Source organism: Phalacrocorax aristotelis, chromosome 1, assembly GCF_949628215.1.
Source record: "Phalacrocorax aristotelis chromosome 1, bGulAri2.1, whole genome shotgun sequence".
NCBI lineage: Eukaryota > Metazoa > Chordata > Aves > Suliformes > Phalacrocoracidae > Phalacrocorax > Phalacrocorax aristotelis.
The window spans coordinates 165,129,208-165,152,508 of NC_134276.1; the positions used below are offsets into that span (position 1 = coordinate 165,129,208).

Below are 23,301 nucleotides of genomic sequence, written 5' to 3' on the forward strand. Positions count from 1 at the left end.
ATGCAGAAAAGAAGAAAAAAACAGGTTTTATTCTTGGGACACCAAAGTCTTGTTACAGAATCTAGCTGCATTCCCCCTGACTGGTTTTGCCTGCACAAGGATGGATTTTAACAGGGTAGGGCACCAGATACAGACCAGGAGACCATCACGGGAGGTAAGTAACCATTTACAATGAGTCAGAGTACACAGCAAGTATAACAGAGATTTTCCAGGGACCAGTCCACCCTGCCAGGTGATCTTATTTCCTAGAAAAGGCACTTCCGGGACCGGAGTTGGTGCAGGAGAGATGGACACAGCAGGAGGAACTACCGGGAGAGAGGGAGGGAGATGCTTCCCAATTTAGCCCATTATGTCACGATGGGGCAGTGGTTGAGAACAGGCAAGTTATTTTCAGTGTATCAGAAGCAGCAGCAAAGACTGCCTGCATTGTCCGAGGCTGGCACAGAGCCCCGGCTCCCATGGGAAGGGCTGCCAGGGCTGTGGCCAGCCACGGTGGCAGGAAGGAGCAGCATGGCAGGCATGGCCCACCTGGAGACTGGTGCAGGAGGCAAGTGGATGGGAAGGGGGAAGGCAAACTGGGTGACCTCATTCTGTCCATTCCTTCTTGATGGACAGGTTCCACTCCCAGGTGAGATGGTCATGCTTGTCATCATCCGTGAAGAAGGACTTGTTGTGATAAGTGCCTCGAGCCAGCATACCCTTAGGAGCCTCCTCAACAGGTGTCAGGAACTCGTACTCCTCTGGCCGTGGCCCGTAACTGCCAACCATAAATGTGGCTTTGTCCACTAGGAGAAAACAATCCACACAGGATAAGCCCCTCACGTAGGGAATGATAAAGGAGAGAAGAAGCCACAAGCATGAGCCAAGATCACAGACAGAAAGGAGATAGTAGGGAGAGAAAGGAATGATCTCTGTCAGCAAAGGGAACAGAATCAGCAGAAAAAGTGAGTTAGTGAAACACAAGGACAGCTGAAAGGATAAATGGATAGACAGGCAACTCAGTCTGTACCCTCCCACATGCATGAGCTGCTGGAAGAGAGTGGGCACACCCAGCATTTGGCTCAAGATGTCTCTTGATCCCCCACTACTTCTCTTTTCTAGTGAGAAGACACCATTTACGTGTGCTGAACAGGACATTGGAGCCTTAGAGGTGGTTGCATGCAAAAATGCACATGGGACGTGTGTGTGCAAAATGGGACTTCCCTCTCTCTGCCTTGTCCAGGCAGGGCAGCACTGCACAAAGTGGAGAGGTCATGGGCAAACACAGGGCTCTGCAGATAGCAGGAAACTTTGTAGAGCAGCTCTGAATTTTACCAAGTGAATCTGGAAGAGCTTTCAGGGGGTGGGAAGCTTCACATGGGCTGAGCAACTCTACAGGGGACAGGGGGAGGTGAAAAGTTCTGCATGGCAAGGAAATCTGTGGCAAGCACTGTCTAAACAGAGTCTCTGGGGACTTTGCTGCTGCAGACAGTGGTGTAGCATACAGATACTAGAGCTGGCTTATACTGAGTTCACATAGGAACAGGAAATAGTTGTCGTGGGTGATGCAGAGTGCAGGCTAATGCACTCTGCTGAGAGGTCTCGCCTCCTACGTGGCGGCACAGCAGGAGCCCTTGGGGCCAAGGGAGGCTCTGCCCCAGCCCAGAGCTGCAGGAACCCTTCTTTGAGCAGAGGGAACATGGTGGTAGGAACACTGGTGTGCAGGGTACAAAGGTCTCTTACCCTTCACCCCTGTCCGGTAGGTGTGCTGCACATATTTCAGTCCCGACACAATATCCCTGTTTACCTGAAAGAAGTGGCCAGAAGTAAGTATCAAGGGAAGGGTTTTGGTTCTGTATCTGCTGGTTTTCTCTTTCCTTAGAGACATACCCATCCTGGCATCCTACACTACTACTCTCAAAGGCTCAGCACAGGACACATTGTAGGGAGTCCTTATATGACTTCTCCATAGGCACCTGGAGACCTACAGCATCCTATGTACATCTTCTGCACTTCCCCATCCTTTCCCTGACTTTGAAGATGACTGGAGCACATCAGTCAGCTTTGCAAGATGGGCTGATGATGACAAAGAGAAGTGAAGCAGGGAGTTCCAGTTAATAATTTCCATACTGAAAACCAGATATGGGTGACTAGAGTCATCCCTCCAGCACAAATTGGTGGGCAAGATTAGCTGAGCACTCCCAACTGCCCTCTAAGCTATGTGGGGAGCTGACAAGTTTCTCCACAAGAGACAAAGGGACAGTTTTGTCCATAATCTCTCCTCACGTTTCCCATGGATAGCTTGGATGTATCCCTTGCTGTCCCCCTCCAGCATACACTGCCTCCCCACAGCACTACTCAATCTGGAAACAAGACAGGCAGATCTTTTTACATCCCAGAGGAGAATTCACATGGTGCCAGCTTTCACCATGCTTGGGACTGAGGGAGGGAGTTGGAATAACTTGTCTGGCTCCAGGTATCTCCTGTCAACAGGGCTCAGACACAGATGGAAAAATTTCATAGCACAAAGGAGAGCTGGAGGTGTCTCTGGGGACAAAGTCATCTCTGAGACAGCAACCAAGCCTCAGAGAAGAACGGAAAATTTTCCTACAGAACTGATAACATTAATACTTTCTCTCCTCCATTTCATAACTATCCTCCATCCCTTTTTGCCTTCTCTGCCAAAGCCAGCTTTGCCTACAGTAAATATGAGGAGATGATCACTTCAACGCCGGATGCCACACTGCAGCGTGGCCAAGTTTCATTTTCAGCAGGAAACAAAAGTAGTGTCTGACACACTGGTTAATGAGAGAGGGAGAGAAGTGAGCCCATTTGGGTATATCATGACCTAGAACAACTCTGGTATCATCAGCCAAATACTACAGTATTAAATCGTTTTTATGCATACACAAAGCCCAGCAATGCAGACTGAACCAGTACTTCATGGAAAGCCATTATCCCCTTCTCCTCCCTATCCATTCCCACTCTGTGTAAAGTAAAGATTTTCTGGTGGCTGAAAAGCCAAACCAAACTCAGCCCAAACTACCCATCTGGCTTCCAAACCACTTGTTCCCTATCGCGAGTGGACAGAAAGCAATTTTCTCCAACAGGAGAGCAGGCAGAAGCAATTCCCTGGAAAGACCTGGTCCCTTGTTGGGTAGAATGACACCTAAAGCTATGGGGTCTTTACAAGGGCCCAGGTTTTGGGCAGGCATGCTGCCTGGCTCTAATTATCTGATAGACTGCCAGTGACTGGCCTCAGCAACTGATGAGAAGCAACCAGAAGGAAAACTACTCACTCTGAAGTGGATCTTAACTCTGTATTCCACTCCTTCCTTTAATATGAAGGTCTCTTTCTTGAGTGCTTCAAGGTCACCTGTAAGGAGAGGATCAAGCTGTTAGCTAGAGGTGTCACAGCGAGAAGAGACCGCACACAGTGGGATGGGCCTGGAATTCACGTCAGAGATAAGCACCCCTTCAAAAGACAGCACACCTGCAAAATGAATATATGGAGGTCTGTATAAGCAATTGCACTGTGAGAGCACATACACAGAAATGCCTGGGCATACATATGTGACTGCATCCACATCTATAAAGATAATGACTAAACAAATACAGGTCTGGGCACATATACACAAAGACATTTATGCGCAGACTCGTTATTGGGCATCTGCAGAAGTGTGTGCATTCTTTTTCCATGCCCAGCCCAGACTGGGGCAAGCTGAGCATGTTTCGCAGCTTCTGCCCAGCTTGTGAGGGTGCCTGAGCTCTGCAGGGCTCTGCGCGGTTTTGGGTGAACAGGAAGCCTCTCCACTCCTCCGGGCCCAGCTTCCTCTCTCTGCAGAAAAGCCCATATAAGGTGAAGCCTGGTTCTCTCCCCATGTCCCCAACAGCCGGAACTGCAATATTGCTTGGTTCTGAAGTTTCAAAACAGCTCTTTACCCGAATGCATGCACATGCCTTGTGCTTGTGAGGTCTCATTGAAAGGAAGTAGGAAAAGAAGCCAGGAGAAACCCAGGAGCTCCTAGACCCTTGACACTCTCAGTTACATCTCTTTTTCATATGTGTATACCTTAAAATAAGAAACAAGGCTAAGATGCCCTCAGAATTCCTCTAAAACCCCACTGTAGTATCCCAAGGACAAACTCCCTTTCAACTTGAAGCATGCCAGGGCCTTTGCTTTTTCCCTTTTGTGCCCAAGGACAGAATCTCTGCCTACCTGTAAGGTCCATAGTGATCGGTCCTGGAGCAGAGTCACATACTAGGGTGAGTCGAGTGACCACCACATTGGGAGCTGTTGGATCTGCAGGTAGGAAAGTCAAGGGGAAGCTGTCAGCTTGCAAAATTAAATGCAGGGGGTGGGGAACGACACTGAAGAAACGGGGTTGCTTTCCCACACAGAAACTGCACTTCATGAAACACCCAGTAACACCAGGCTTCTCTTAGCACAACAGGACCATGCATCTACCGCAGTCCTTAAACATAGACGCCTCCAGCCTCCATCCCAATACCTAGAGGAGGTCCTTCCACTACAGGAGGCTCCCCTCTTAAGATCACTCTGAGCAGCAAAGCTGTTTTTCAGTATAGGCTGGTCCCCTCATCAGTCCTCCAAGGCCCACACACCTCTCACCACAAGTCCCTTTCCACTGCCAGCACTCCCTAGTAACCTTACACCTAACACTCAGTGCATTTTCCCTGCTTCCTTTACATGCATCTCTCCACCTGCCCATCCCCAGTCCTCCAGAAGGTCAAATGTGCCTGGTCAAATAAGCTCCTCCTTCTCTGAGGCCACCTTGCCCCATCCCCACAGCACACAATTGTGATGCATCTCCCCAGTCCCTTCCTACCAGCATGCCCCAGCCTACCTACTACCACAGGTCCATCTCCCAGCAGAGACTTCTTGTACTTAGCGAGGCTTTCATCATCCTTGTCCAACTCTTGCAACTCCTGCAGTGTTTTCTGGGGAGGAGGTTTGTAGTTCAGTTTCCCATCCAGCTCATCATCATCTTCCTCCACATGAGGTTCTTGGGTCTTCTCAGTCATGGTCACTTGGTCTGGGTAACAGAGGAGGGGGCAGTCAATAGGATTGCTTCACAAGGGGGTAGCGTCCCTGGGGATACTCGTTTTGGGCACAGTATGGTTCAGTTCCCTGGTCAGACAGGCACCTGCCCAGTGCTGAACACAGCGGGATCGTTACAGGCAAATGGCGACAGTGATCAGCTGCAATCCCAACACTGCCGTGCTGATATTCTGGCTCGAACACAATCCCCCTCTGCCCCCACTCCTCTCCCTGCAGGCACCACGCGCACACGCAGACCTACACCATTCTTCCCTTCCGAGGAGGGGGTGCGGGAGCGGAGGCTGAAACCGGAGTGATTTACAGCCACTCTGCAGCACGGTTGCTGGCCAGCAACCCTGCAGTTACAAGCCACCATACAAGGTTTCAGTGCTCGCCAGCTATCTTGCACAAAGAGCCACTGCCACGCACAGACATGAATAAAGCCGAGGCCAGAGGTTTCATTCACCCTCTCATAAAGGGTTAAAAGCCACAGTCAGGCAGCATTTCACATAAAGATCAAAATACCTGACAGCAACTCCCTTATATTAGCAAGTTAGCCGAAGACCTCAAGGAAACACACCTGCTACAGTCTATCTATCGGCATTCACAGTGCTTGCTCCCAGAAACAGGTCACTTCACACACCGATAAGGTCTCCTTCCCGCTGAGGAAGGAAGCTCAATGATGACCGCAGCCAGCCTGGCTGCAGAGTAGCCCTGCGTACCTGCGCTGCATCAGTGGGGCTTCTAGGAAGGGAGAGGCAGGACAGCTGGAGCCCGCAGCCACACAGCCAGCATGGCTGGAACACACGGCACTGGATGTAGGAGGGCAACGAAGCTGCTTGGGTGGCATCCCAAATGGGACTCAGAGTGGGGAGAGAGAAACTGATCGGCAGCCAGGCAGACGGCAGGGAATGGGGAACGGGGGACAAAGGCAGGAGAGGTGAGCAGTGCTGTGCCAGGTCCCCCTTAGTCAGCTGCCTGCCTTGCAGAGCCAGCAGCATGGTCCTAGCCACCTTCCCGCTCTTCAGAGAAAGGCTTTAAAACAGAGCAGTGCCGTGGTGCAGTGATGGTTGTCGTAAATGGCCAAGCCATTCCTTGCTGTTTGGAAACAAGGATATTTGGTCAAGCTACACAGACCATTCAGTTCACTTCAGCTTATCCTTATATTAACTCCTTCTCAGAGGTTGCCCCTGCTAAAAATTTCCCTTTTGCCTGCTTATTTGCAATTTCCCAAGCAAGCCTTTATCCCTCTCCACAGCTGTGGACTTAACATTTGCCCCTGCTCCCAAAAGTTAAATTGGGAGCTACCAGGATAGTTTTCTCATTCATCAAAACAGAAGGAAATACAAAACATATATGTGCAACCATTCAGGGTGAACCAGCAAGTGGAATCACACAGCAATGAGTAATATGCAGACCTCTCAGCGCAATTTCAGTGGTCAAAAAAAAAAAAAAATCAAGGAGGGCTATCTTGGCATGTTACAAAGTGACCGAGCAGCACAGGAACAAGACTCAGTCCAGCATGCTGATGTGCAACAGCCCTGATGCAAGACTACTTTGCAATGGCACTTTGTGGTGAGTCAGAACTAGTGCAGAGCAAGCAGCTGGGAAATAAAAGGTGATCCCCACTCAAATGGACAGGAAAGAAAGCACATCCCAGCAGCTGGATAACCTTGGCTGAGTTCATGCCTTGCCCTAGGAGTGTGAAGGACCTACATACCACAGGAAAGGTCCTTGAGCTTGTCCCCATGAAGAAGGAAACTAGAAGCTCCCTCATGAAAGCAATGATTGCTCATGTCCCACTGCTCTGCAGCCCTGGCACAGTCACCTCACAAAGCCTCGCAAACCCCCTCAGTGCCATCCCACACTCAGCACAGGAAGAGGACATGATGATCCACAGCAGCCACCACCAAGTCTTGCCTTCCACTTGGGCTCCAGTTGCAGATCTGAGTCATTTCCACTCTCCTGAGCTCTCTCATGCATCTGCCACTACTACCGCCACCGAGCAGAGCTGCGTGTATACCCCCATCCTCCACAGGGAGGTTTTGTGGTTTATCACAGGAGAGGGAGAGACCCAGGCAATGGAGAGAGAGAGATCTCTGGCCACACACAGAGAAAAGGCAAAGTCATGGCTGGACCAGCTGATTGTTCCCCATCCCTCAGACCTTCCCTTTGCATCACATATGCCTCAGAGACTTTCTCTGCCAGCCCATGGGGGCGGCTCACTTGAGAGGGCATGCTTTTAGGCTCTGAAAACCTCCCAGGGAGGTGGACAGGCAGCCTGCTCTGCAAACAGAAAAAAACCCACTGGGGAAGAGCACCAGCCATGCTGTCTGGTCTGAACAACCCTGGGCTCACATGCCTCTCAGGATGGCACCGATCAGACCCAATTCTGGCATTTCTCCCCAAGTTGTAGACCTGACCCTGCCTTCCTGCCAAATTCCCAGGCAGGAGGTGACCAAGAGGAAAGCTCACATCTCAGCTGCCCCTACCTCTACTTGCTGCAGCTCTGGGACTTGTCCCCTCTGCAACCTAAGATACGCTACTGGGCTCAAGCACCAGCACCTCCCCAGAGCGAGCACGTCAGTACCCAACAGTCAGGGGCCCTGGGCTACTTTATCACTGTCAGGCCAGAGGCTGGGTTAAGATGGAGACCCTCAAGGCCTCAGGCCACAATCCTCATTAAAAATGAGAAAATTAACCCTATAAATTCTCTACGCAAGAAGAAATTTGGGCGATTTGTGCGTGCCCTGGCACATTTTATGTCCCTTCTTGCAGCCCCAACCCACAGTTGTGCATCACCTGCACCTCTGAAGCCTGGCAGCACCCACAAAGCAGCAGGGAGAGGGGCAGGAGCAGCACTAGGGACCCCCTGCTAGAGAGGGAGGTGGCTGCAGGAGGCAAAGGAGGAATCATGCCCTGCTGAGGGGTGACAGAACCTCTCAGCTGGGCTTTGCCTACGCCAGGGGTGGCTGCCCTGCACCTGCAGCAGGAACGGGCAGGAGACATGGTGGATGGTGGCACCTCCTTGCCCCTCCATGCCGCCACGGGGCATAAAGAGAGATATCACTGGGGTAACATTTTATTTGCTCTCCTTCTGTGCATCAAATTCACTCCCCCAAACCACCCCCGATCAAGGGCTTATATCCAGGAAGCGGGTTTGGCAGGGAGGAAACAATTTTCCGCGATAGGAGAGAAACACACCGACCCCACCAGCGTCCCCGGCCTCCCCATCCCACCCCCCTGGGGTGCGAGGGCAGAAAGGGAGCCCAGTGCCCAGCCACCCCTGGGGACCGCCAGGTACCCCTCTGCAGGGATACACCGGTCGTCACCCCGCAGGGCCCCTCCCGCCACAACGGAGGCTCCCTCTGCCCCTCCACCCCATCGCAGCGCAGAGTCCGACTTCCCCCTCGGATGCAGGCAGGGCCCTGCCCGTCTCCCCGGGCAAGGCTGGGCAACAGAGGCAGCCGCCGGGAGCAAAGGCGCAAAGTTGGGCGGCACCAGGGGAGAACGAGCCGGGGGTGAGCCCGCTCCTGTCCCCCTGCTCGGGTCCCCCCGTCCCCCCCTCGCCGGGGCTCGCACTCACCGGCTGCGCGGCGCCTGCGGCCGGGGTCCTCCTCCGCTCTCAGCGCTCAGCTTTGAGCTTTGGCAGTTGGAGCAGGAAGGAAGTTGGTGAAGAGAGAAAAAAAAAATAACACTCAACACGCAAAAAAAAAAAAAAAAAAAAAAGAGCAGCCGCCACCGCCACCAGCAGCCCGCTCGCAGAGGAAGCCCTGCGCGGCCCCGCATGCTGCAGCGCTCCGCCGCCCGCCTGCCCCGCTTTGTCTGCGCGCCCGCCCGCCCGGCGCTGCGCTCCTTTTGCGCAGAGGTGCGCAGGTCTTTGTCTGGGGGGCTGAGGCCGGCCCCAGAGATGCGGGACTCCGCGTTCTCGATGCATCCTGCTGTGACGGCAAGCTGGGGGGGGGGGGGTGTCCTTTTTTTCAGCCCCTGGCTTCTATTTTGTTTATCTTCCTGGTGTAATTAAGGTCGATTTCAAAAGCTGGCCCTGATTTATGTTGATTAAAATAAGTGGAGAATCAGGTTGAGTGCATTGCTGCATAGATGGGGGGAGTGCAAACGGGGGTCATAGCAGATGTACCTCATTTTTCCTGGTGCTACCTGCTGTTCTTAATCAGTGAATTGTCCCTAACTCCCAGCCATTTTCACAAAAGCAGTTTCAAAGATCAACTACCTCAGGAAGAACAAGGTCTCGTTTCCTAGGGATGCTTAAATGATCAGAAAGGTTTTTACACCACTTCCCCTCTGAAATATCAGCAGATTTTCTCTTTGTTTTCCACTCATGGAGTGCCCACGTAGTTTTTCAGTCACATAAATCCTTCACACACACAATCCTCAGTGCAGAATTGAAGAACAAATTAGAACATTGGTCTGCAACCAACAAATCTGGATCTGCAATGAGTGATAGACTGCTCTTAATGCATTTGCAGAAGCAAAATAAGCAAAGCAAATCTATTGTCAATGAGCTTCAATTCACTGCCCTGGATCTGCATGTCCATTAGAGAACATTTATTGTACCTGAATTTTTAAAGGTTGCAAACAACTGAGTGAGAGGGCTCTCCTTCAGGGATGGACAGATCTCAGACGAGAAGGGCTGATTTTCCCAGCCTACCATTGCTTTCATTTAGGCTATGGGTGGCACTTTGATTCTGACCTCATGCATTTTAAGGGACAAACAGATATGTCTGGCTGGCAGTGGATTTCCATTTAGCAGGGGCTGTAGCCTCAGAAACATTTTAAGCCTCCATGAATTAGCTTCACTGCAAAGAGAAATTATTTTTTTTTCCTGCTGCTCTTTTCCACTCCTACGCTAACCCTCCCTGTGGGCCAGCACAAAAGAACTGAGCTGAATACAGCACTGAGCTGAGTTTAAAACATACCTGGCAAAAATATGTAAGCAAATGCATAACCATATACCAGTGAGTTTTAAACCCAGATAGGTTTCCCAATCCTTGTTCACAGTGACCAAATGTGGCTAAATCCTTGTGCCAGCACAAGGGAAGAAGATGTGTGGGGTAGGGATGGGGAAAGGACATAGCAAATTCTTTCAATGGCAGTGCCACATTATGGTGGCTCAAATTGTTCACGTGAACAGTCCTGGTCTGGGAAAGGTGTGAAGAGCTGGGTGTGTTAATTATGGGGAGCTTTGAGGAAATGGTCTTGTTAAGAAGCCACTTCGTCTTGTACATTAACTTCTTTTCTTGGTTCCTGTGCTGTCTGGACTAACGCTCTGACTTCAGTAGACTTCCTAATTTGTACTGGGAGACCAGAACACCCTTTTGGCAGGGAGGATGTGTGGGCTGAGGTTACCAACAAGCTTATGGTTTGGCTTGAAATTTCCTTGGGTTTAGTGGCTATGTACAGAGACAACAGTGCAATCATAACTCCAGCATTATTATGATCATTTTTGCTGGAGGACAGCAGGGTTTAGCTTTCTTTCATTTTTTTTAAGTTGGAGATAAATACCAGGCTGCCTGTGTCTTTGTGTCGCTATTTGTACACTATTTCTAAATGCGTGTGAGCATACATCAAGACCAGTAGATCCACAAATGTGCACAGAAGTATAAGGTTGTATAGCTGTGTGCCACCATAGGTATGTACACTCAGCCTATACTGGGATGTCTGCCTAGCGTGCAGGAGAAGCAGATTTTACTCCTGTATCAGAAATTAGCCAGTATGTAATCATGGACAAATCACGTCATTGCTCTGTGCTTCATCTTCCTATTGGTGACAGGGGTGAGAAGGAGCTGTAGATGTTGGATATGCACCATGCTGAGCAGATGGGAGCTTAGAAGCCAGGTACCATCCTTTCTTTGGGTCAGCATATCCAACATCCTGCTGGGGAACCACATCACTGATCTGCTGGAAGAAAGGCAGGTTTTGAACCGCATTGGAGCAGAACATACTGAAGGCAAATCCCTACCCATACTTCATCTCCGACAAACTGATGCCATGCAATGAAGATCATCTCTTGGCAGACGTTGTCCAAGCCCAGCCAATTCTTATGTCTGTGACAGAAGGAGGCAAGGAAGGCAGCTAGAGTGTACCTGCTTTATTGCAAAGGAAATGATAGCATTTCAAATGTATCCTTAGTTGGAAAAAAATATTTTCTACTTAAAATATTGTTATTATTAGATTTTATTTACTTTGGCACCACTGACCACAATTAGTTGTGCAATTAGTTGACCACGCTAATACATGCAATCAACCCCTAGTCTAAATTTACGTCAAATAAATAGCCAAAACCTTATGTAAATTTTTAAATGCACATCCTTCAATTATACAACCTTTACTCTTAACAGTCATGTGTCTTCTGTAGCACTTTATTGGACCCAATAAATCTTGAGATTTCTTAAAAATTGTAAGATTAAAAACATTAGGTATAGCTTCTTTTTTTTTTCTATTGTGTTTGGATTACTGCCATAAGCTGTCCAGTATTTCTGGGTTTGAATTTTCTAGATTGGTGGTACGTTGCTGCTGCATGCTGCTAAATGTCATCTGCATGCTCTGCAGAAGAGGCTGTGTTTGAGGGAAGGAACTATTTTATGGTCTTCAGAAGCGACTAATTCAGGAAAGCATCACCTGTTAGAATCCTTTACTTTCTCCTACTCTTTAATTCCACAACTTTCTAATTTCCCAGGCAGGGAATCAATTTTTATAACTGTAAGAGGCCCAATAGTGTAATATTTTTTTCTACTGCTCTTGCTACTGTACTGGTTTGTTTTGGAGCTTCTCATTTGCATTTGCACTGAAGTCAGTACGTAATGTTACTAACTCACATTACTCTCTAATGAATAATGTTGTTGAATCCTGTCACTGTCAGGAGTTTTGCTTCCCCCTCGAGGTTTTTGCAGCCTCTGGGAACACTCGGGTGATACACTGGGAAGATGCCCTTGCGGTGGAGCAAATTCACGTCAACAGCTGCTGCAAGGTAAGCATCAGTTCTGGCTGTGGGTGTCCCCCAGGTGGATGTCCCAAGGTGAGGAGCATGGGGGAAGGTAACAGGTCAGGGAGCTCAGACACTTTCCCTGGTATATGAGGGGCATTCATTGCATCACCAGCTGCCACCCAGCTCCTTGGCAAACCCAGCACTGCCTCCTCTGTCTCCCAGTCAAGCGGGATAAACAGGGGGACACAGCCTGTGAAGCATGAATAAATTGCACGTGAATGAAATGCAGGTGCAAGGTGTCCCAGGATTTGCTTTCAAAGGAAGCATCCTAAGGCTGATCCTGTTGACCCTAGCACGCATGGTGCCCATATTCTTCCTACTCAGTGCCACTCACCCCTCTTAATGTGCTGCAAGCCGATGGGGTGGGAAGGGAGGAAAAGGATGGGAGCTAGACACAGTACCAGGCAAGGGAGACAGTATTCAGCATGGAGAGCAAGGAGGAAGCAGGCACTTTGGGGTGCAGCCACAGAACCCTTGATAAGGCTTTAGCTGGATTTCCCACACCCTGATCCTGTGACAATCCCTTCACATCACCTGGCCACAGGACTTGAGAACTTTGAGCTGGGCGAGGAGCTGACCCTCAGAAAACGTGACTGGGTGCTCCATCTCTCCAGCTCCTCCAGAAGAGATTTCCTTGAAAGATGGAGAGAAGATTGGAGATTTAATGCTTGTCTAAGCAGCTTTCAGACCGGTTAATGTGCTAATCCCATAACCCCCGTTTCCAGCCTAAAGGTGCGCGAAGACTTCACATGTCACTTCTGGATGACTCAACTCCCCTGGGGGAGAGAGGGGAACAGCAAGATGCAGAAAGGAAAAGGATTTCATTGGGGATGAGAGAGTAGGGGCAAAACAGAGCCAGTTTCGTTCAGAGGTTAGCCTAAGAAAGGCTGACGATGGACAGAACAGCCCAGTAAAGGAGAGGGAGAGCTAAGTGGGTGGAAGAGGGAGAGTGAGGGTGCAGTGCTGGGTGAGGGGAAGAAGGTCCCTGCCACCGGGGATCAAGAGTGTATTCTCTGCACCCCCTGTACTCCAGAGCCCAGCAGGGAGGAAAGCAGCTTTTGCTCTCCCTCCCTCAGTGGATGTGATGGTGGGAGACAGCACCTTGCAGGGAGTGGTGTCCTAGAGAAGTCACCCACCAGAGCAGGATTTGAAAGAGGACTGGATTATTTTAGGACCTCTCAGAAAACAGGTGGTTATGTAAGGCCAAATCTCAGCCCTAAGCTGATCACTGGGTAGGGTGTTAGGAGGTATTTATCCAAGCACTCCTCCTTGTGTTGTGCCTTTCCTTCAAAACATTCAGAGCTGAAGCTGGGACTAAATTAGGAGAGCTATGCCATCCTCTCCACCTCTGCTGGACTTAGGAAATCTCCCTTGCCAGCTGCAACCCGCCTTGCTTGTGCTAAACACAGACAGACACCTTGATTTTATACTGGAATTCATGGCTCCATGTTAGGCTGTGTCCAGGCTCCTGCTAGCTCTTAGGTGCCTTATGTGCCTTCGTGCTTTAGCCTTGGCAGTGCTCAGGGCATGCTGCTTGCTGCTACATAACCTCTCTCTGAAGCCATGAGGCAGTAATTATCAGCATCTCTGTGGCAACATTTTTCCTTTATTGCACTTGTGCTGTTCCCATATTGTTGCTGTCATGGCCCTGCCCCTGCAAACCCCCCACAGCATTACTGTGGTGGATTCTCATGGAAAGCAATGATGTGAGAATTGCCCCTTCTCCCTCTCCTTCTTTATCTCATTTTGTAAGCTTTAGTACATAGAAGAGAAAAACAAATATGGTGCTCAACAAAGCAGATAACAGCTATTTAAATTCTCAGTAAATATTATCCAATAATATATATTCACAGAAGCTTAACAGCAGTGAATGTGCAACACGCATTCTCTTCTCAGAGCTAACAGAATCACAAACAGGAATAGGCATTAGGCAGTTTAAGTGGGTCCTGATGAAAAGTACATGATGCTAAAGGAAAGCATGGCAAGAAATCATCATCCTCAACATTTTCATTGTCATCAGCTGCTGCTCTGTAGAAAGACCTCAGAGGAAGATGCTTCTATGTGATCCCATCATTGTACTGCCCAGCTGGCCACTGGGGAAAATTTCCCATTTTAATTTCTCTCTTTACTCCTTCTTTAGTTTATTTTTTCTCTAGAAATAACTTTCACCATTACAATCAAAGTATGCCATCTGCTATGGACCCCACAAATAAATCTTTGTGTATATGAAAATGTCAGGACATCCTTTGCACAACATGCGTTCGCCTAGTGTGCAACGCCAGCTTCTAAACAGTTCATTTAGTCTAGGATGTGTGTATGATGCTTGACTGGACCCCAGAAATGGGCTCCAGTTCCAGGTTCTTGGCACAGAAATATCCTTAGGGGCCTCCCAGTAAAAGGTTCTAATTCACTTTATTGAGGTGTGTACCTCCACTGGAAAGCAACAGTGTAGAGGCTCTAAATTAAAAGAAAGGTTGGAATCTGCCAGTGAAAGGCCATAAAAGAACTCCATTAAAACATTAAACTCTATGCATTTGCAAGACCCTGAGGGAAGAACAGAAGGCTTATTACCTGGCAATATACCTGAGCAATAAAATGAGAAAATTTTTTAAAAAATGTATTCACATTTTCATCCCCTGGATTTTCCCCTGCCGCAGTTATTTCCACCAGGGATCTGCTATTGCATGGCAGCTAGAGCATTTAGTATCCGTGTGCCTGGGAGGCGAGCAGCCACCCAAGAGACAAGATAATGGAGCAGGAAGAGCTGCCTCCTCTGTCCATTAGTTGAATGTTCCCAAGGAGAGTGCAAGATGCTCCCCAGAAGCAATCATTTCTGTTTGAAAGCCTCAGCTGTTACATGAAAAAAAATGTAATAACGGTGGCAAAGAGCTGAACTGATTTAGATTGCACAGTGGTGTTTTTATTTAGTAGGAGGAGGAAAGAAAAGTATGTCTGTAGCATGGTGTGAAAGCCATGGGAAGAGATGTGTCCCCTTAAGAAGAAGAAAGAAACATTTTACCAAAATGTTTTAGAAGAGCCTTTCTTTATTGGGCTGCTGGTTGCCAAGGAGAAAGAATTGATCGTTCAGAAAAAAAAGATGAAAAAGGAGCTGTCAGGAAAGAAGACATCTGGAGCTGACTTGTGTACAGTCTCTTCTTCTTAGCCCAGTGACAATGAATCATTTGCTTCACTGTTTTAAACCGAATAAAGCTCTGGAATTATCTGATTTCCATTTAAATACAAACACCCTCTTGCAGTCTCTTTTTTTTTTTTTAAACAAGGCAGTGTTACTTCTCTGTTTAGTTCAATGTGTGATCGTTGGAGTGAGTGCTAGTGGATCATTTAATCACTTATAGATATATGGCATGTAATTCATAGAGAAGGAATCAATTATGGAAAAAGAAAAATCTAAGGAAGACCCTTGAGACAATACTGTGAAAACTGTGTTCTTCAGGTACATTTTTAAGAGCAACCACATGCCCTGCTTTCTGGCAGTCACACAAATAACAAGATGAACAACCCGGGTTTGACCAAAAAAAAAGGAAAAAATGTTAGGTCATGGTTCACAATATTAATGTTGAGCATGTTCTGTAAATGGCATTCAGGAGAAAATTAATCTTATAAAAGAAAAAGCATGCATTTTAATTGTGGGCAGTATGAAACAGGAAACAAAGGAAGCTTTTTAAAATGATCTAACAAACTCCATCTCATTGCAGCACTACCAACAGCCTGGATGCAGACATTAAGCAAAATTAGTGCTCACTAATGTTACTGCTTTCTCATGGGACAGCTCTGCAATGAGCAGGGGGATGCTCTTAAACAATGAATCACAAAGCAGTTATAAAGTACTGAGCTTTCTGTGCTGCATGGCCAAGCACATCAGTCCCCACAGCAGATTTCTGGATGGCTGGGTCTCATCTGCAGGTCTATGAACTCTCTGTACTTTAGTTTCCATATTTACAATAGAGATTATGAAAATGTAGCTCTGTGCTTTGAGGTCTGTGGGTGAAAAGTGCTATCTAAAAAAGAGAGGTTTTCCTTTTATTTATGCCAACCAGAGAAAAGTTCATGTAAGTTAATAAAATCACACCAATATAACAGTCTTGTGGTATTAGATGGTAAGGCTTGGTTATCTGTTCCAAGAAAGGCCAGGCTCGCTGCTCAGAAGAAAATGTAACACTCTGGTAACTAATGAAGTGTGTGACAGGCTACTCGGGTTTTACATCATCTGCTACAAAAAGTCCCAGCATGTCCTAAAGCTTTGGTGCCTGAAAGCCTGGGGCCTGTAATGATGTTCTGAGATGCACAAATCGCACACCCTTGACTAAATGAGAAAAGCAGGGAACTCCATTTTTCCTGAAGAAGCCTTGGCAATGGCCATTTGGCTTGCAGACTTAGTCATGTCCCCAGTGCCACCTACTTTCTAACAGAGACAGCGCCACGGCTCATAGTTCAGCTAAACCTTATGACTTGATTTATGTTTCCTCAAAGGACCCTTTTCTCCAGACTGACCATGGAAATCTCTCTCTAGAGCCCTGGCAGTGGAAAAACAGACCTCAGCCTCTTTAACCGCTCTCCCATTGCCAGAGCAGCCTCCAGGGCATGAGTGGAAATGAGAATCAAGACCAGGCTCTTCTGCAGGCTGAGCTGGAAGACACTCAACATAACTATTGTATCCAGCAGCAGGCATAGATTCCCAAAGTCAGCACACCTGGTTTATTGCAGCCTGTTACGGATGCTTAATCCTGACACCAGAATAGTGGTGTACAATTTCCTGAAGGAAGAGCAATAAAACCCTCCACGAGGATGCCTTCTTCTCTGCATCTTTGATGGACTGACTTGCATATATTCAAAAAGCTAACTATCTGTGCCAGACAAAGCCCAATCCTCTATACCTGTTTCTCTTTTTTCCCTAGCATAAACAACAGACATCTTAGGAACATGATGGACATCAGGCAAGGAGGATTACAGCATGTGAATCTTCTTTTGCAGGCACCTTGGTACACTGAGTCTCTCACCAAAATGCTGTTGGCGTGACAACCTCACTGACCTTCTACAAGAAAAATAGACAATCTCATTCCAAATCCAGGTCCCACCACTGTTCTTCTCTTGCCAGGAATTCAGAGGCACTTGGTAGGCTGCTTGTCTGCAGGAAGGAAACCAAGGTTTAAATGCAGGTACCTGGGAAATTCCCTGCTTGTTTCCAGTTATATATGTCTGTGTGGCAAGATAAAGGTCTATCAAGGCACAAAGTCTCCCAAGCAGCTGGCACAAGCTTATAGAGGTATGTTTCACATGAGTTTTTGTGGCCCATGCCAGCCACAGACCTCATCTGCTGCATCCCTGAGCCTGTGCCTCGGCTGGGATTTCCTCCCACAGTCCCATGAGCTCAGCCAGCCCCTGGAAAAGTCACTGCCTTGTAAATTTGTGTTTTCTTTATCATTCAAGTGAGATGCTATTTCTGGTATAACTACAGTTACCATGGCTACACCAGCTCATAAATAGGGTCAGCAACCTTGGAGATGTTTTTTAAGTGATTCCTTGGAATAGGGAATAATCCGGCCAGAGGTAACAAAGCTCGTGGGTTTTCCTTTGGGGCTACAGGGGCTGCACTTCTGCTGCTGCTTGGACCCCATAGCTTCTGGTGCAGCTCTGGACTGGACTGGGTGGCAACTGATGCGGCCCAGAAAGCTTTCCTGGGGCCAGGGGAGGAAGAGCCTGGGCATGGGCAGAGAGGGGCAGGGATCAGGTACTCGGTCCCTGGGCAGAACTCATGATCAATCTGGGGTGGCAGTCAGGCACTGACACAAAGCTGGTGCCTATCATTCTGCAATGGAGCTGTGTGTCTGCATCCTCGCAAAGCAAATGCCACCCGCTTTGTGAGGGGAAGGGAGAGAGAGAGGAGGAGAGGGGAAATGGACTAATAATCATAGGAGATAAGAAAGAACATGATAAGGGGGGACCATATAGGGAGTTTCCTGGCCAAAAAAATAGCTTCATGTGACACCATGGCAATTTTTTTCCCTCATGTCCACTTTCGTTAAAGGGAAATGAGCCAGATTTCATTGGGGAAACAGGAAAATAAAGGGGGTGTTTTGAAAACAACCAACCTGAAAGAATGTAAATTTTCTAAGGTTCAGAAAAGAGGAGTAGGAGGCTGTAGAGCTGATTTCCCCAGCAACTCTACCTACATAGAAGAAGGCAGAAGGGGAGGGGGAGCCCCTGGAAACCTGTCTGCAGCAGATGGAGGCATGGGAATGAGCAGCGGGGATGGGAGTGGAGTCTGCTGCCAGCAGGCTGCACCTCTTTATATCCACACAAGCAGGTCCCTGCCCACAGTAGTCGCTTCTGCTGTCAGGAGCTGCTGAGTGCAATCAATCTCTGTGCATTTGTGTACAAGCTCTAGTCATCACAGGGAAGAGACAACGCCAACATGATGCTGTCCCTGTCCTCTTTCCTGTGCCTAGTCTCTGAAAGCTGTGTGATCATCCTCAAACACATGGGAACTCTTAAGTGTGTTTGCTGCTTTTCTGCTAGATTAAAAGCCCCTCGGCTGCAGTAGGATTTACTTCCCAGCTTCTCTGTGCCCACTCAAGGGCTAGGACCTTATTGATTTTTTAAATGTAAGCTAAGAGTCTCACTGAGGGATTTATCTCATCTAACTTCAGCCATCTGAAAGGCCAGAGGCCTTGGTTGTGGGGCTTTTGCTCAGCACCAGAGCAGTGCTGGACTGGTCCCTGCTGCGAGGGTCTGTCATGTCAGAGAGAGCCTATCCTTTCTTGGTCACATGCAGTTACACCCCTGGCTGGCATGGCTACTCCAAAATCCCCTCCTCCAGCCTCACCCAAAGGCAAAGCCTGTCCATCACTACACAAACCCACGCCTTGATTTCCTTCTGCCCTTGCGATGCTCAGACGCTCCTAACACAGCTCCTTTCTCTAGGACCATTTTCGGCCTTGCCAGCCCTGATCTCATGTTGTGAGCTGGATGCTCAGCATGGGTAAGTAAGCAGTGCTTCGCCAGAGCCAACAGACCCCAGAGGATTGTTAACCCTGTGGTTATGTCTTGAGCCAGATGGCCTACAGTCCATGACTGAGGTGCTGCTGCAGCTGAGGATGAGGATGACTTTACAGCACCTTCTAGCAGGGCTCTGGACCTTGTCTTTTCATCCTGAGACTCCTCCCAGTTTTTCCACATCTCTGACACTGATCTCCCAGGCAGTCACAACAGGCTATTAAAACACATTGGAGATACAAAGCACCTGATAAAACAGGAGTTTTGTTGTGTTGGAGTTTGGGCTGAGGCACCAGCTCTTCCCTTTCTCAGACAGCCCCTCACAGTAGCAATGCTACTGGTACCCAGCTGTGACCTAGCTGTCACCATCAGCCCAGTGCCTCAGCTCTCAGAGGTGACAAGCCACACCGCTGTCTAGCCACCCATGTGCAACACAAAGGTTTCCCCTTCCCCTGCCATCCCATCTGCTGGATGCAGTTAAATATCCACCAGGGCCCTGCACAGCATCTCAGCAGTGTTCCCTATGACTCCCTTGTGCAGACTCGGCCGTCTCAGCACTGGGCTGACCACGTGCACAGCTCTGTCAGGTGCATCTTGGCCTCTGCAGTACAGCTGAGAAGTTTGCTGGAAGCCTCTCCGCGGTTCACCAGCAGAGGGGAGGGACCTGGGGTGATTAGGACCAACTCCTCCCTTCCCTTCATGTGCTGCTCCCCCAGACCTTGCTGGCGCTGTGCCTGCAGAGCATTGAGGTCACAGCGCTCCCCACATGCTTCCCCCACCCCCGCTGTGCAGGTGCCCGCCCACGATTGGTGCCCTGATGTCACCTGGTGGCAGGGTATATCTGGAGGAGAAAGGACACCTCGAGACCCTTTCTATGCAGGCTGCAGAACAGGAGTTGAATGATTTGCAAGAGGAGCCCTTGGCACTGTAAGTATTTCCCAGGAGCTCAAAGCAACAATGAGGGTGGCAGGGGGATGAAAGAGGGTTGGCTGCAAAACTCAGAGGAGAGAAAAGTCCTGATAAAATCCCATGGGGGAAAAATTCAGACGTTTGTGCTTGGAGAGCGTGAAGAGACCCAGTAGCTAAGACAGGGAGTTGTGCTTCTTAGTGCATCATTTTCTGTTTCCTCTAACATTATGGCAAGTGCTTCAGCAGTGGTTTGTCTCATAGATCCCTGGCTGTGTGAGCAGCTCTGCCCTTCACAGGGCTGCTTTGTTTCTCATGCCAGGCACCCTTCGGTCAGAAGTCCCTAGCACCCTCTTGGCTTGTGTCCCTGGCTGGCTGAGCCTGTGTGTGAGCAGCACCAGGGGTGCTCCTGAGGACCAGTCAGGACAGACAGCTGGTGCTTTCTGCTCCGGTGCCTAGCCATAAATGCAAGGCACATTGGAGGGGAGTTTATACCGTGTGATGCTGTACCTCCAGCGTTACTGAATCTCTTCTTTCGACTGGGATAGTCTTTCCAATGATCCCCACCTGGGAAGCAGTTGTGGGAATATAGTTCCACTTGAAATGAGTTTCTGTCTTTTAGAGTGCATCCTCTTTCATTTGTTCTTGGTCTTAAAACTGCTGCTAGAATGAAGGGTCTGAGATTCTGTGTAAAACACACAACCAGAAAGGGCTGAACCTGTGTGGACTTTCTCCATCGCTGTGATTAGCGAGCTCAAGCAACTGAGACTGGAACTGTGAGACTCCTCACAGGCATCTTACACTGGATACAATATTACCTGAAGAAAGCCTGGCTGCAGGAATGATGCTAGTGGTTCTCATGAGGTCAAGAGCTGAGCATGCAAGAACTCCATCAAAAGGAATGAAAACAAGGGTATTTCCTCCTGGATGCCATTTTCTCCCAGCATATCACTGCATGGAGGGCCAAGGCCCATGGGGGTTCTGTGTCTGACACCTCTGAGGCACCATAAAGACAAGTGCACATGGAGAATCCTGTATTTTTTAAAGTTTCAGACAGGGGAAGATGAGATCCTGCACTGAATCCATCTGAAGAAGGTCAAGTGATGCATCTGCATTATTTGTCAGGGAAATTTTCCATAGAGAATCAGAGATTAAGGAGGGGGCAGATTAAAGAGTCAGCAACTGACAGAAGTATTCAAGCCTCTTTAAGTTAAAAAAAAAACCTAAAAGAAGGATGATTAACCTGGCCAGCAACCCAGAGGTGGGATATCTGACGCAACTGAGCTAAGCCCATTACCATGTATTAGGTATAATTATCATTCCGACGCAAGCAAAGTTCTTACCCAGAGGATTAAGCCTTGGACTGGGCAGAAATGCTGTCAGGGACAATTAGGTAACACCTTGTCAGAGGAGGGGGTACAGAAAGTGCATGGAAGAACATCTTGTTCCTCAACAGCCTTTGCATCCGCAGCAATCACCTCTCACCCAGGAACTGCAGCCCAGTGCCAGTGGCAGCAGAAGAGCTCCGACAGCCTGGAAAGCCCTGGAGTGAGGCAGCATAGCACTTGCAGAGAGCTAGAGAAGGGGACCTAGTCTTGCTGAACGTTTGTCAAGCCATCTGTTTGGTGTGGTACCAAGGACTATCCAAGTACCCAGGTATGGGGAGACGAAAGGCTGGGAAATTCCCTGGGAAGCTGCCGTGGGTGTTTCTTTTGCATCTGTGATCCTGGAGACGCCTGCCCACCCATGTCTGGCGTGTGCAGGGGCAGCTGGTTCTTGAGGTGTGGGAACGTGGCCCTCTCCCTTGCTGTGGGACAGGGCCCTCTCCAGCATGAATGGCGACATCTTTCCTTGTGTGTGATGGCAGGTGAGTCCCACCATCTCACTAGTGGGAGGGCAGCTTGATTCCTGCTGCAAGATGGAGGCTGTTCTGTGGCATTAAGATTGCTTTCCGTCCTCTGCCCTTTCTTTTCATGATGCATGGGAGAATAGGTAGTGGGAGGTTGGTAAGGAAAAGGTCAGAATTGTCCCTTTTAGCTTCATTGAGTGCCCTTTCTTGAATTCATGCAGGTGAGAGAGAGAATGAAGTGTGACTTGGGCAGATTATTTTTCCTATCAAATCCCAGATATCAAGCAGCTGGCAGGTAGATATGACTAATTCAGATTGGGGGAAAGGGAAACAGTAAGGACTGAGTCTTCCCATTAATTATTTCTCTATTGAGTGAAGGTCAGGGGCAAGGCATGGACGCAAGGAGCTATGAGTTGACTCTCAAAGACATTTTTGTGGAAAGACATTTTGTGGCTAAGGTACTGTGCTGGGAACTCACCTGGAGACTGATTTCAGCTGCCTCTTACAATTTTTGGATGTCAGGCCAAAGGGCTGGAAATCTGTTAGCTGGTTTGTTTCTTCTGTTGTACTTTTGGGAGTAGCCCTTGAGAGGGGAGCCAAGTATCTGGGCATGTCAGAAGAAATGAAGGTGCTTGGAAGTGGATGTGTGTCTCTCGTAGTTCAGGAGGGGTACCTCACACTGAGACAGACACCCTACTGGTGAGAACTGCTCCTGACATGGAAACATAATACTATACTTTGGGGTATTAGCAGGCATGCCATGGGGCAGTTTCACAATGCAAAGTATTTTTCTGTAGGGCAGTACCATCTGAATTATTCACTGGTCCTGTGTAACAGTGAGGCACCGAATTCTCTCTTTGGTTTGGAGCCAAACTGCCTTCACCTCTCAGTTTAGCCCTAAAAAACTGTGAGTCAAAAGATTTTGTCATTCCTCCCAGCTGTCCAGGTCATACCAATCACTGCACTTCCTTTCCCATTCTGTAAAAGATTAAGGTGACAGTGTCTGCCTGTCCTGGCACCATGCTGTGAGGATAAAGCTGTAAATATGGGGTGGTTGTTCAGGTGCTTCACAGATGGCAGCCAAATAAGTAACTTCTACGATTTGAGCTGGTCCCTGTGTTTGTGGGCACAGTGTGTGCTTAGGAAGCGTTGTGCTACAGGCGGGGGAATAGCATCTGTGCATCCTTCAGCTGCAGACACAACCATCTGCTGCTCCATTTGGGGCTGCTGGAACCTGTCCAGTCTCCTGCTCGGGATATTACAGCTGAGAGAGGAGCCCGACCACAAGCAACAGAAGAACTAGCATGCCTCTAGGTGCTATCACTAGGATCCATCCTAGTGCCAGCACAGACGGAAAGATGTCAGGGGTGAAGTATTCCCAGACTGCCAGAGATACAGAAACATGGCTCTTAACCTTGCATTGATGTGGAAGTGACACAGGAAGGTTGCTTGGATGGTCTTTCTCCTTGCATCTCAGGCTTCGCTTTC

At 48.7% G+C, this 23,301-nt stretch overlaps 3 protein-coding genes across 3 annotated transcripts in view; all 3 read right to left on the reverse strand.

Moving 5' to 3' along the window:
- The window catches only part of LOC142050762 (histone H4), a 223,180-nt gene that overhangs the window by 132,158 nt on the left and 67,721 nt on the right, over nt 1-23,301 (reverse strand). The window lies entirely within an intron of this gene.
- MGP (matrix Gla protein) overlaps nt 1-23,301 on the reverse strand; it is a 228,501-nt gene that overhangs the window by 44,449 nt on the left and 160,751 nt on the right. The window lies entirely within an intron of this gene.
- Nucleotides 11-8,902, reverse strand: ARHGDIB (Rho GDP dissociation inhibitor beta). The gene is made up of 6 exons (XM_075079563.1): nt 8,625-8,902; nt 4,845-5,033; nt 4,199-4,282; nt 3,279-3,355; nt 1,723-1,786; nt 11-785 (listed from the first exon to the last, which is right to left on the reverse strand). The coding sequence occupies exons 2-6, from the start codon at nt 5,020-5,022 to the stop codon at nt 586-588; spliced, it is 603 nt and encodes a 200-aa protein (XP_074935664.1). The 5' UTR covers nt 5,023-5,033; nt 8,625-8,902; the 3' UTR covers nt 11-585.

Excerpts from the sequence above, each read along its gene's own strand:
- ARHGDIB (XM_075079563.1), bottom strand. The coding sequence starts at position 5,022 with ATGACTGAGAAGACCCAAGAACCTCATGTGGAGGAAGATGATGATGAG. Across the intron at positions 3,356-4,198 it reads GATCACTATGGACCTTACAG|GTGACCTTGAAGCACTCAAG; the intron begins GTAGGCAGAGAT and ends CTCTCCTTACAG. Across the intron at positions 786-1,722 it reads CTACCGGACAGGGGTGAAGG|TGGACAAAGCCACATTTATG; the intron begins GTAAGAGACCTT and ends GTTTTCTCCTAG.